General features: G+C 35.8%; 1 protein-coding gene and 1 long non-coding RNA gene across 12 annotated transcripts in view; one reads left to right on the top strand and one right to left on the bottom strand.

Annotated features, from left to right (window-relative positions):
* LOC130830732 (uncharacterized) overlaps positions 1 to 707 on the bottom strand; it is a 47338-nt gene extending 46631 nt beyond the window's left edge. For 3 of the 9 annotated variants that reach the window (XR_009047883.1, XR_009047885.1, XR_009047884.1), the window contains exon 1: positions 396 to 705. This is a non-coding gene — a long non-coding RNA (uncharacterized LOC130830732). Of the gene's footprint in view, positions 1 to 395 lie in introns of all 9 variants that reach the window. The other 6 variants (XR_009047889.1, XR_009047886.1, XR_009047888.1 and 3 more) reach the window with 6 other exon arrangements.
* MIB1 (MIB E3 ubiquitin protein ligase 1) overlaps positions 1 to 12530 on the top strand; it is a 159949-nt gene that overhangs the window by 80391 nt on the left and 67028 nt on the right. For all 3 annotated transcript variants that reach the window (XR_009047881.1, XR_009047882.1, XM_057698018.1), the window contains exon 13: positions 9506 to 9638. Coding sequence is in view for 1 of the 3 variants with exons in the window: in XM_057698018.1 (XP_057554001.1) it covers positions 9506 to 9638 (133 nt within the window). In the remaining 2 variants the exon portion in view is untranslated. The remainder of the gene's footprint in view (positions 1 to 9505; positions 9639 to 12530) is intronic.

Below are 12530 nucleotides of genomic sequence, written 5' to 3'. Positions count from 1 at the left end.
GAGCCGGGTGAAGGGGGAAGTATCAGTGAACACAAAACCTCACCTTTTAAGATCAATTTGAAAAACAAATGAACAAACAAAAATAAATCCGCCATCTTTTCCCTCTCCCTTCTCTTATGTTTAAGGGGGAAAAAAAACCACCAAACTATAATAAAATTGACTCAGCGTTGGCCATTTGATTTGGAATGTCATATTACTAGTATTGCACAGATATGAGCACCTTGTATCTGCTGTACAGAAAGTTAAGCAACCGAGGAAGGTTGCTACAACAGCCAAAAAAATGAACCTCACTTGTTTCTCAGATGGAATGCTTCAGAACTGGGGAAAAAGTTGCAGAGGAGGTTAATTTTATAATCTAAAAAAGACATAAAAACCCAACAAAAACCAAAACATACCTCACTCCCCCCAAATAACTGTAAACATTCACCCTGTTTCCTTTGCCCACCAGAATACATTGGGGTCTTCTGACTTCTCAGGAAATATTCTGCATCTTTCTTGCTGTGAGAATTTTTTGGTTTGTTTTTAGTTTCCAGGATTAAATGGTAGATCTGTATTGAAGCTACCTTGTCATATCCAGAGGTCAAGTCTGCAAGCAAGGTCGGGACTTCCACATGGTCACTACAGAGGTTAACTTATATTCTTCCCTCAGTAGCCACAGGCTGAACTGTTACAGCTTTATAGGCAGCTAAGCATTTGAAACATGCACTCCCAGGCAAACAGGCTCTCTTGTGCCTCTCTCTTCCCTGACCATATTTAGTCAACCATAGCAAAAAATAGTCTCTCAGCTGTCGATTGTCGATCCAGAAGCTGAGGAAGCCTCTATCTTGTTTTCTGCCTATTGATTGTTCATCCTGCGGTCCAAACACTGCCTTGCCATTTGTCCTGCCCTTTTTTTTTTTTTTTTTAAAAAGCACTGCCAAATAAAGCGGTCTCTCATGTTTCCACTTACACATCCCAGATTTTCACTGAGCTTGCGCTGAGACTAGGAAAGCCTGATGTGGCTGTCACTAAACTTAGAAGCACTGCAGAGAAAAAAAGAAAGAGGAAAAATATTACCCTGCCTAGTAGCAAGACAGTCTTTAGACAGATATGGAACAAGTAAAATCCCTCTGCTACCAAAATATATTTTGTAACATGATTTTTTTATTGGTAAAAAAATCAGGATAATGTTATTTCACATAGCTAAAAGCCTGAAGAGATTTTTGTAGTGTTATCTTTAGAGCTAGTTGTTGCTAATACATTTTTTAAAAATTTAATAAATAATATTCAAATGGCAAATTTGTAAAAATGGTAAGTAGAACCTATATATTGAAGGTGGAGAGAGATCACTAAGGAAGAAAGGAGTAATGTGTAAAGGAAATCTTAGACATGCTACTTAAAACTTTTAATTGTGTCAATTTTAGTAAATTTTTTTGTAGTGCTTAGGTGAGAAACAGATCTAGAATGCTTCTGAGTAATTGTGTATTTTTATATTGAAACTATATATACTTATATAACTATTAAAGTGCGTTAAGTTCTATTTTATTTTTAAATGTGAAGTAGCTTTTTTCTCCCTTCTACATTGCCATTCTGCTTTACTTTTCTGAAATAGCATTTAGGTGTGATCATTTCACACTTTACTACAGACTTAAATAGTCATTAACCAGTCTGTAACTTTGCTACATAGTGTATGTCGCAGAGGAAGAATACTTTTGCTCTAAAATTTAATAGCATATTTACCATAAATTTTAATACTGAAGTTTATTTTTTAACCAAGGAGAAAAAAATATAATATCGAATTCCACAAACCTATGGAGACACAATTTAAGATCTTAGAAACCTAAGAAGGCCCAAGAGAAGCCAACTGTACCTTGTTCTTAATTCAAATATAGTCTCTTAAGTATTGATTTAGTTAAGAATCAAGAAAAACCATTATCACTTTAATGAGTTCATTCTCCTACAAGGGAAATTTGTCCTTGATTGTCCTTTTTGTCTTTGGCATTTAATAACAGCAGTTTAATTTTTTTGGATGACTATTTTAAAACAGTGACATAAAGAATACTCCTGTAGATATTTGGCAGTTTTAAAGAGCCAGCTTTTCTAGATATTGAAATAATTTTAGACACATTGTGATACGATGACACATCTCAGAGTGTAAGATAGGTTAATTTTCGGGTTTCTAAATTACCCCATATTTGCTGACCATTTTGTAGCAGTAAAAGTGCCCCCCCACCACGGCCCCAAACCAAGCAAACAATTATATAGTGTATGAGGGCCAGGCACTCTTCTAAGCCCTTTAAAATTTTCATAACAATCCTCTGAAATAGGATCTCACATTTTATAGATGAAGAAACTGAGGCATAGAAGGTAAGTAACCTGCTCCAGTCTCTAGCCGTTTAGTTTGCTGGTGCCAGAATGTGAGCCCAGGTAGTTTGGCTTCAGACTGAGATCTTCACCACTGTGCCTGCTGTTCTCTGGTTTATAAGAGTACAAGCAGTTAGGGAATGGACTCTTGGGGACTGGAACATGTACCAAAAATGTAGCATGTTGAGCATTCTTGCTCCAGTATGCTCAGAAAGATGATTGTTCATTTGATCGTTTCTTCTTTTGTTCCACTCAGCTAAACTTTGAGCACCTAATACTGGGTGCACAAAGCGGATATAAAGATAAGTAAAATGGGCTTCCCTGGCTTACATCATAGAAGAGATCATTTTGTTTGTCTTATTTTAGGAATGATCAAGTACTCACCTATTCAACTCTCCTGCAGCCTGTATTGTCACTGCATATCTCTCTCATTTTGAGCTAAATTCTGCTGTATTACCAAATTTCTAGTTAATGAATTTAAACTAAATTAATGAACCTTTTAATTATGGTATCAAGAAAAGAGTTTGTGGGAAGAAAATTAAAGCACTCCAAAAAAAGAATTAAAAAACATTTGAGTCATGTCTGTCACTATAAATAGATGAAAGAAAATAACAACTATCCATACTCATTTACTAAAGTGATTATCACAGATAGCATTTTGGTATATACGGTCTTAGACTTCTTTTCTCCATCCATTTAGATAGGGGTGTGTATTGAATAAAAATGTAAAAAATGTGTTCAGACTGTTACATACTAATCTGCTTTTAGCATGCCCCACAGAACTTCTACTTCCTTTATGGGTTCTGGACTCACATGTTTAAACTATATTTGAGGGAGTGTTCATTAACTCAACAAGCCTTTATTGAACACCTAGTATATGCTGTAGTGCCATTCTGATGTCTATTTACATTAAGTAATACTAATATGTAGGGCCAGTTTAGCTACTATGGTTTATTTGGGAAAATGTTGCCCCATCTCTGAAGAAAGATTGCAAAGCATGGCAGGTCCTAAAAATGGACCTAGTGCCATTTGACTGTTACATGCCATGCAGACAGCTGCTTGTCCCCTCTGCTTCTTAGAACTTATTTGTTCAGCAAACGTTTGAGTATTACCATGTGCCAGGGATTATGGTAGGCACCACTATTAGTTGTTCCGGAACTTAATGCTTCTTTGGCAGTATTCACAAATGCCTGCCTAACTGGTAGTAAGATCTTATCCTTAAACCATCCATGTCCTTAACCTTTTGGAAAACAACCAAATTGAGAAATAAAGAAGAGTGTTGGAACGTTAGGGGAAGTATCTTCACATCTCATACTGTGCTCCACAAGTGCGAGTCTGTTGGCTTAGTAAAATTATTGATTTATTGAGCTGGTAACATCCTTATCCTGGCAACTCTATGGGCCTCAGTTCTTGCAACATAACAACAGAATCCACTTAATTAACTAAGGTGCTGTGGGGAACAGCTGACCTTTGTGGCTGTATTGTGGGTTCCTCAGATTGTCTACCCCATGGGAAGAAAGGAGACAGACCACTCAGAGCTGCTCTGGACGTGAGGGCCCAAAGATTGGCTCTTTTCTTGAGGCGTTGTATTATTTGTTTTTGTTTATTTGCTTTTTCTGGGGGGAAGATCAGGGATGAACATTAATTAACAGCTTTCTAATTAAGATGAGAGGGTTATAAGTCTCTGTTAAAATTAATCTACCCCAGATCTCCAGTGTAGAAGAATTCTGAATAATTTGTGTAGATATTCCACCTTCAAGAAAGTGGAGCATAACTGTCCACTCGTTAAGTGTAGGCTGTGCATAGTGACTTCTTTCCAAAGAGTATGTGATATAGTTTAGTATTCTGTAGTATAGAAAAGGGGAAAAAGAGTAACTTTATGGCAGAGAAACATGACAAACGCTGCCTCAGCCAGATGATCAAGGTTAAAATTGACAGTAATAAGTCATGTTGATAGTGTGCATCCTTGATGTGATGTGACGAAGGTCTCAAGTACCTTTGAGACCTTCTTCAAAACTCATCACCCCAGTGTAATCATGGGAAAACATCAGAGGGACATTCCAACTGAGGGACATTCTACAGAATAACTGATTAGTATTCCTCAACACTGTCCACATCATCAAAAACAAGGACAGTCTAAGAAACTGTCATAGCCAAGGGGAGCATAAGGAGCCATGACAAGTAAATGTAATGTGGTTTTCCGGAACAGAAAAAGGACATGAAATAGAATCAAGGAAATTGGAATGAAGGACAGACTTTAGTTAGTAACAGTCAGTGCTGGTTCATAAATTGTAACAAATGTACCATACTAATGTAGGGTGAGGAACTCTCTGCAGTATCTTCACAATTCTCTGTAACTCTGCAATGGTTCTAAAATAAAAAGTTTATTTAAAAACAGCAAAAACAAAAATTAATTTGCTCACTCCAGGCTAGTCAACCATTGCCTTTTGCATTAATTTTTAAAATAAATTTATTTATTCATTTTTTATTTGTTTATTGGCTGCATTGGGTCTTCGTTGCTGCACATGGGCTTTCTCTACTTGTGTCGAGCGGGGCCTACTCTTCATTGTGGTGCACAGGCTCCTCATTGCGGTGGCATCTCTTGTTGTGGAGCACAGGCTCTAGGTGCGTGGGCTTCAGTAGTTGTGGCATATGGCCTCAATAGTTGTGGCTCACGGGCTCTGGAGTGCAGGCTCAGTAGTTGTGGCGCACAGGCTTAGTTGCTCCGCAGCATGTGGGATCTTCCCAGAGCAGGGCTCGAACCCGTGTCCCCTGCATTGGCAGGCGGATTCATAACCACTGCGCCACCAGGGAAGTCCTACCTTTTGCATTAATTTTGATTTGGGGGTATCTGCAATATTTCTTCACAACTTAAGCCATTTAGTCAGGAGTTGATTTTGTTATAATTAAGTTACCAACAAAATAATAAGTTTAGTCTAATATTCTTTTAAAAGTATATTAAAAATATATTTCAGAATAAATTTTATCAAGACTAATCATATATTAAAAAGATTTTGTTATTTTAAAGGGAGCCTATTTAATTTGAATGCTGATAATTTTGAATTTGTGAAAATTGTGAAATGATTAGATTTGTGTGGGAGGGGTACAGAGGATAGATTTAGAAGGGGGCTGTTACACATGTTCAGAGAAAAGGTAATGAAAGCCTGTATAAAGAATATCGGGGCCCCTGGGAAAGAATAGTTTAGTTTTAAAAGGGAAAATCAACAGAACAAATTGAGTGCAGGAGTAAGAAGGGAGAAAAGGGTCTAGAATGACTCCCAGGTTCAGTCTTAGGTGGCTGGTTAAGTGGTAGTAAGAATAACCAAAATCAAAAATACAGGAGGAATTCTTGGGAAGGAGAAAGGGAAATTTGTAATGTGTGTTTTATAGGTCTGTAATCTTAGAACTATAATAGCACTAATATAGTGGAGAGTTTTAGACTCTGTGCTAAAATGTTTTACCTACATTATCTCATTTAATTCTTACAGCAATCTTATGATATTTTACAGAGATTTCTGTGGAAGTTTTGGTATTTGTTCAGTTTGAGATATGAGATAGAGCTGTTACAGGTGAGTGTTTAGTTGGGGCTTCACAGGGCCCAAGTATGGACCTTGGCTTTATAGGTCCATAGAGATGACTAACACTAATTAACATTAATAAAGACTGCCAAATTACTATTTACAGAAAGAAATATTGCTAAGTGAATTGTAGTACTTATACCAGCTGATCAGTAGATTATTTTTCCCCTGCAGTGGGAAGAAAGAAATCTACTAGAAAAGCTAAGTTAAAATTGGAAATTGGTGAGCGAGACAACTGGTTAGATGATCGTAACTGACCGTGTCATCAACCTGTGATGACTTTGCATATGACGATGTACTGGAAACTGATAGCATTCTCCTGATTTCTGCGGGAGGGTAAATTAGAATACTGGGGTTGCTTGTCAGGGGGCTTTTTCCATGTGTGATGCTGGTGATACACTGACGCATTTTTTTTCCATTCTTTCTCCAGGCTTTGTACAAACCATTTCTTCACTTTTTACCCAATCATTATTTTCCAGAAAAAGTTATAATTTTCATCTTTTTAATTATAATTCCATCCTGGTGATTTCTCTATTATCTACCTACCTACCTACCTACCTATCTGTCTGTCTGCCTATCTATCTATCTATCTATCTATCTATCTATCTATCTATCTATTTATCTATCTATCTGTCTATCTATCTATCATCCTAATTTGACTTCTGGATCTTCTCTTATAAAAATCTCTTTTGCTCTAGTTATCCGTTTGTTTTACTTTATTACCTAATGTCTAGTTGTTTGCCAATATAACGCTGTTTCTATGGGAAATCAAAAATTACCATTTCACCAAGTGGAGAAAGCAGGGAGTGTTAGGGTGGGATGAACTGGGAGATTGGGATTGCCATACGTACATTACGAATAAGAAAAAAATTATCAAATTGTATGCTTTAAATATATGCAGTTTATTGTATGTCAGTTGTATCTCAATAAAAGTTCTTAAAGAAAAAAATTACCATTTCTCTTTAAAATATGTTGCTAGTATTATAATAATTTAATCAGTTCAAAATAAGGCATTTGGATTAATTCAGTTTCTTCCAATTTTTGTTTGTAATGATATATTTTTTAATGTTTCAGGAGCGTGAGAAAAAAAGATATTTTGATATGGTTATTCTATAGTGTAATTTACAATATTTATGTCAGTGAGACTAACAGAATAGATTTATTTTGAAATAAAAACTTGCTCCTTGAAAATCTTGAATTTTGCATTTGAGTATTAGGATTTGATATACTTCATAGAGTGTGATCTAGAAGGGACTAGGGTTTTTTTTGTCACTGCCAACAGCAGCCTCGTACTGCCTTTCCCTTGTTCTGACAGTTCAGTTATATATACTGTACTAAGAGGGGAAAAAGCAGAAAGACACAAAGTATTGAGAGTGCAGGGAAACAGTAGGCTTTCAAGAATACATACATATCTGTTTATTTTAATTTTAATTTAACTTATTTTTTTTGGCTGTGCTGCGCAGCTTGTTGGATCTTAGTTCCCCAACCAGGTGTCAAACCTGGGCCCCAGCAGTGAAAGTGCTGAGTCCTAACCACTGGACTGCCAGGGAATTCCCTCTATTTCTTTTTAAACGCTTTAATAACTTTCTGAGCCATTGACTCTTCTTTCTGAGGGACCTCAGCTTTCCCTACCTTGTTCACTTACAAATGTAAGAAGGAAGAATAAGTAAGTGAAAACTATTAATATCCTCTTTTACCACCATTTTTCTAAACACAGTTATAGCACCATTTTTCTTTGTATCAATAATGTGTTTATCTTATTATTTTTAATGATTACCTTTTGTCTTTAATAAAACTTTTTTCACATGATTTAATACTTGCATCTTCAAAACTCTGCCAGAGAATCATAAAACTATAAATTCTGTTTCTCACATGGTCAAGTGTGTAAGGTAGTATATGGTGTTAGCATCATGATTATGCCAAATCCAAACACTCAGTAGTATATTGTTGTACCAGTACTTTTCCCCACTAAGAATTTGAGTCAAAATCTACATAATTTCTAATATTTTAATCCACTGAATGAGGAGGTATAGAATCCTTATAATTACTGAAAATGAACTAAAACAGGAGTCTTTAGCTTTGTATGAGGTCCATGAATGGAACTTAGGGGTTTTGGACTCCCTCAAAATTGTATGTAAAGATTTTTATGTGGGAGATTTTCTTTCTGGGAGAAAATGGCTCGCAGCTTTCCATAGATTTCCAAGGAAGTCTGTCATCTATGAACAGTGTAATTAACTTCAATGGCAACCACTGAAGGTGGTCATTAAGTTTTGATTCTCAGTACACGTTGGGTCATAAACCTGTTTAAAAATCTGATAAAGCTATAAACTTCCAGATTTGAGTACAATTTTGGAGATTCTTGGATCCTCAAAAACCTGTTCTCAGACATCTTAGACTTCTTACGTTGGATTCATAGACCATTGCCATTAAGGAAACGTGTTCTGGGTCATGTTAGGCCTTAGTCTAACATTATTTTAGAGACTTATAGTTTCATTTACACACATTCTTATTCTGCATCTTCAGACTGTTTCTCCATACGTTTATAACATTTCTTTATTTCAAACTTTTCTCTCGTGTGTATCCCCTTAGGAAAGACTATCCCAGTATGTATGTTACTATTATTTCTTGCCCTTTTATACTCTATTGACACATTTTTAAAAGCTTTTCTTTTTTGTATTTACTGCCTTTTTTAGGTGTGGGGGAAGATTCTATATCTAATGCATGTATCAATGTTATCTGAGCTACGCACAGTACTCTTTATAGGAACAGTTATCTTGGGTCTCAGTCTTTAAAAAAAACAATTAGTGGATAGATATATTAAGAGATTTTTTCCAAATTATGAGTTTTCCACACAAAACCTTTATGTTAAGAAAAGTTGCTTGTGATTTTATTTTCCTTTTTGGGGTGTAAGCTAGCTTTTTCTTTACGAAGCATGATTTCTTGATAATTAATTCCCCTGATCTTTTATGGTTTAATCTTTGGTGCTCTTTAGGATAACTTTGTCTTTTTTGGCTTTGGAGGTACTTTGTTACCATATATTAAATTTTAAATATTAGATTATAGTGACCATTTTGTGTGTATTTGACATCAACTGGATTTAGTGCTGCTAAATGACATATCTGCAAAGTTCATGGTAGTCTGCCCACTACCTAAAATTTGTCTTAATTATCACTATTTTTCCTACTTAGCTGTCGTTACCTAGTTGTTCTTTATTAACTCTTTCATTAATATATACTATTCCAGTTGAACCTAAGAGATTCCACAAGGCTGACATATATCCTTATTAGGGTATATTTCTTTTACCTTTGGCTTTTTTCCCTCTCATAATGTTTCCCTTTTGTAGCACTCCCATTCTATTTTGATTCTATTCTCCAAACAGCAATAATTTGTTTACTTCTTACAATATCAAAAGACTGTGTATTTGAGATTTAGAAATTTTGAATTTCTGTTTGTTTCTAAGGGCATAATTTTCTTTAAAGGGAATAATTTCATTTGATTTTAAAAGTTTCTTTTGAATATTTTTTTCTAAAGAAAATAATAAAATATTTAATTAAATATTAAATTAATGTAAATTTGACTTTCAGTGCAATGCGTGTTTTACTGTCTAAATTACCAAGACCGTGGATTGTGGATGAGAAGAAAGATGATGGCTATACTGCCTTGCATCTGGCCGCCCTTAATAATCATGTAGAAGTGGCTGAATTGTTGGTACATCAGGTAGGAAAAGCAGTTCAGTAATTTTTAACAATTTTGGGTCGTTGCTATTCATTTATTTATTACTTTATCAACTACTTATTAGTAGGTTACAGTAAAATCCCGTGATGATGCAAATTCAGATATAGTATGAATTTAGTCTTCTGCCTAACATTGGTTCTTGGTTCTTTTTTTTTTTTTTTTTCCTCCTGGGTGCACCACATGGCATACAAGGTCTTAGTTTCCCAACCAGGGATCCAACTCTTACAGTGGAAGCATGGGGCCCTAACCATTGGATTCCCAGGGAATTCCTCTAACACTGGTTCTTAAATGGAGGGAGGTAGTTTGTGGGGGGCGGGGTAGATTCTTCAGTCTCCAGTATTCTCTTTGCACAGTTTAACTGGATTGGTCCAACAAAATAGGTATCAACTAAAAGGGATTTTCCAGAATCACTGCTACTGTTGTGAAAGTTATCAGTCAGCTGTAGCACCAAGAACCATCATGTTGATATCTAAGCTGGTGTGGCCAGTTGCCACCAGGTAACCCCAGGCTGCAGCCAGGATCTGGGGATTCAGTTCATGACTACCGCTGGACCCCTTGGATAGCAGCATAGGCTCACATTAGTCATTTCATTCATCTTAGGAATAAGATGGCTCTGTATTTTTATGAGATTGGATTTTGGGGGGAACCTATTTATGGCAATTTTATGATGTTGTGGTATATTCAGCAAAAGTTTTAAATGCTTCAATCAAGCATATGCCATAGGGAAGCACTAAAGTTACCAAAGAATTATCTATGATCCCTGAATTCAAGGAACTTGCAGTCTAGTTAAGAAGATGAAACAGCAGAAAAATTTAGCAGATAGTACATTATGTGTAATTAAGTCTTAGATCATAAGATAGACACTCCATAAACTACAGGAATTTAGGTAAAAAAATAGTTCAAAAGTTAAACTACCTTTCCTCTACCATTGTAAGCCTTTATTATTAAAATTAATTCTCTTAGAATTGTTGTTAATTATGATAAATTCCTTTTCATCCAAAATCCAGATGGCTGACCACACTGTCTTGGTTATTGTCACTTTATAATAAGTCTTGAAATCAGAGTAAGTCCTCTGGCTTTGTTCCTCTTGCTCAGAACTACTTTAATATTCTAGATCTTTTGAATTTCCCAGTACATTTTAGAATCAGATTATTAATTTCTATTAAAAGTCTTTCGGGGAGTTTGATTGCTCTTGGACATATTAGATTTATCTTTAAGTAAATTTTTTGATCCTATTGGTAAATAATATTGTTTTAGAATTTCAGTTCCTAGTTCTGTATTGCTAATATATAGAATTGCAGGTTTTTTGGTATATTTACCATGTATCCTGTGACCTTGTTTAAATTACCATTGGTCATTAGGGAAACAGAAATTACAATGACAGTGAGATACTACAAATCACTGGCTACAATGACTATAATTAAAAATGCCAGTGAAACCAAGTGTTGATTAGGATGTGGAGCAATTAGAATTCACAGACATTGCTGTGGTTTTTCAGGGTAGCCATGTTGAAAAACTATTTGGCAGTTTCTTATAAAGTTAAACATATATTCAACCCAGCAGTCCCACTTCTAGATATGTATCCAAGGGAACTGAAGGCACATTTCAACAAAATTCTTCTACTAAATATTTGTAGCAGCATTATTTATAATAGCCCTAAACTGAAAGTAAACCAAATGTTCATCAACTAGTGTCTGAATAGACAAATTATGGCATATCCGTACAATGAATACTACTTTGGAAAATTTAAATGATGGAAAAAAGTTCAGGAAACTTGACAAGGAGATCCCTCACTTTCTGCATTTATATGAGAACAGACATGATAAGAAAATAAGCTGAGGGAATTCCCTGGTGGTCCAGTGGTTCGGACTCCGATATTTCACTGCCATGGACCTGGGTTTAATCCCTGGTCAGGGAACTAAGATCCCATAAGCCATGCGGCATGGCCAAAAAAAAAAAAAAGGAAAGAAGAGGAAACAAGCTGAGATCAGGAACCTAATGATCACACTCAAGGAAACATAAATAATAAAAACAAACTAGAAACTCCCACCTTCCAGAACATGTCATAGCATTACGGGAGTTTCAGCTCTACCTGATGCACTAAGCAGGTGCACAGATTGGGGTGTCAGAGTTGTGATCATAGGGCAGGAATGGTTCTAAGACATAAATGGAATGATAAAGTTTATTTTTTGACTCTGTAACCCTTTACATAATTTTAGTCTTTTGGGTTTTGTCTGTTTGGTTTTTGTTTTTATTATGCCAGACATGGTGCTCAGCATTTGACATGTTGTTTTTCTTAATCCTCATATTGACCCTGTGGAATAGGTTGTGCTCTTACCATTTTGGAGCTGAGGAAATGACACAGTGCTTGCTTAAGCTCATAAAGCTCATAGCTGACAACACTCTAACCTAAGTCCACTGACACTAAGTTCATTGCTTTTGCTTCTCCGTCCCTTTCCTCTGTTCTTGGCATCAGCTGTTCTCATGGTCCTTTGTCTATCCCAGGGCCTTGGTGGGACTTTCTGCTCTTCCTTCAATAAGTATTTGTATGTACTAGTTAAGCATTGTCTTCTTCTCACTCTCTAGCAAAGTTCCTTTTCACTGAATGAGGAGGAGCTCAATTATGCATCAAGAGGAACTGACCTGAGGTCATTAAATAAATCTAGATCCAATTTGAAGACTCATTAACATATCTTCAGGAAATACTTACAGTTAAATTGAGCTGATTATCTCCATTGCTGTATAATGGAGATTAAAAGGGAGCTGTGTTTGTACTGTATTCTGTCCTTTAACTGTTCTTAGATGGAATCACCATAATAAAAATAAATTATTTTAAACATGCTGTTCTGCTTCAGAAAGTGTGTTGTCCCATCC

This window comes from Hippopotamus amphibius, chromosome 11 (assembly GCF_030028045.1).
Source record: "Hippopotamus amphibius kiboko isolate mHipAmp2 chromosome 11, mHipAmp2.hap2, whole genome shotgun sequence".
NCBI classification, from domain to species: domain Eukaryota; kingdom Metazoa; phylum Chordata; class Mammalia; order Artiodactyla; family Hippopotamidae; genus Hippopotamus; species Hippopotamus amphibius.
Note: the sequence above shows the minus strand (reverse complement) of the source record. Positions and strands in the feature narration are given on the sequence as shown.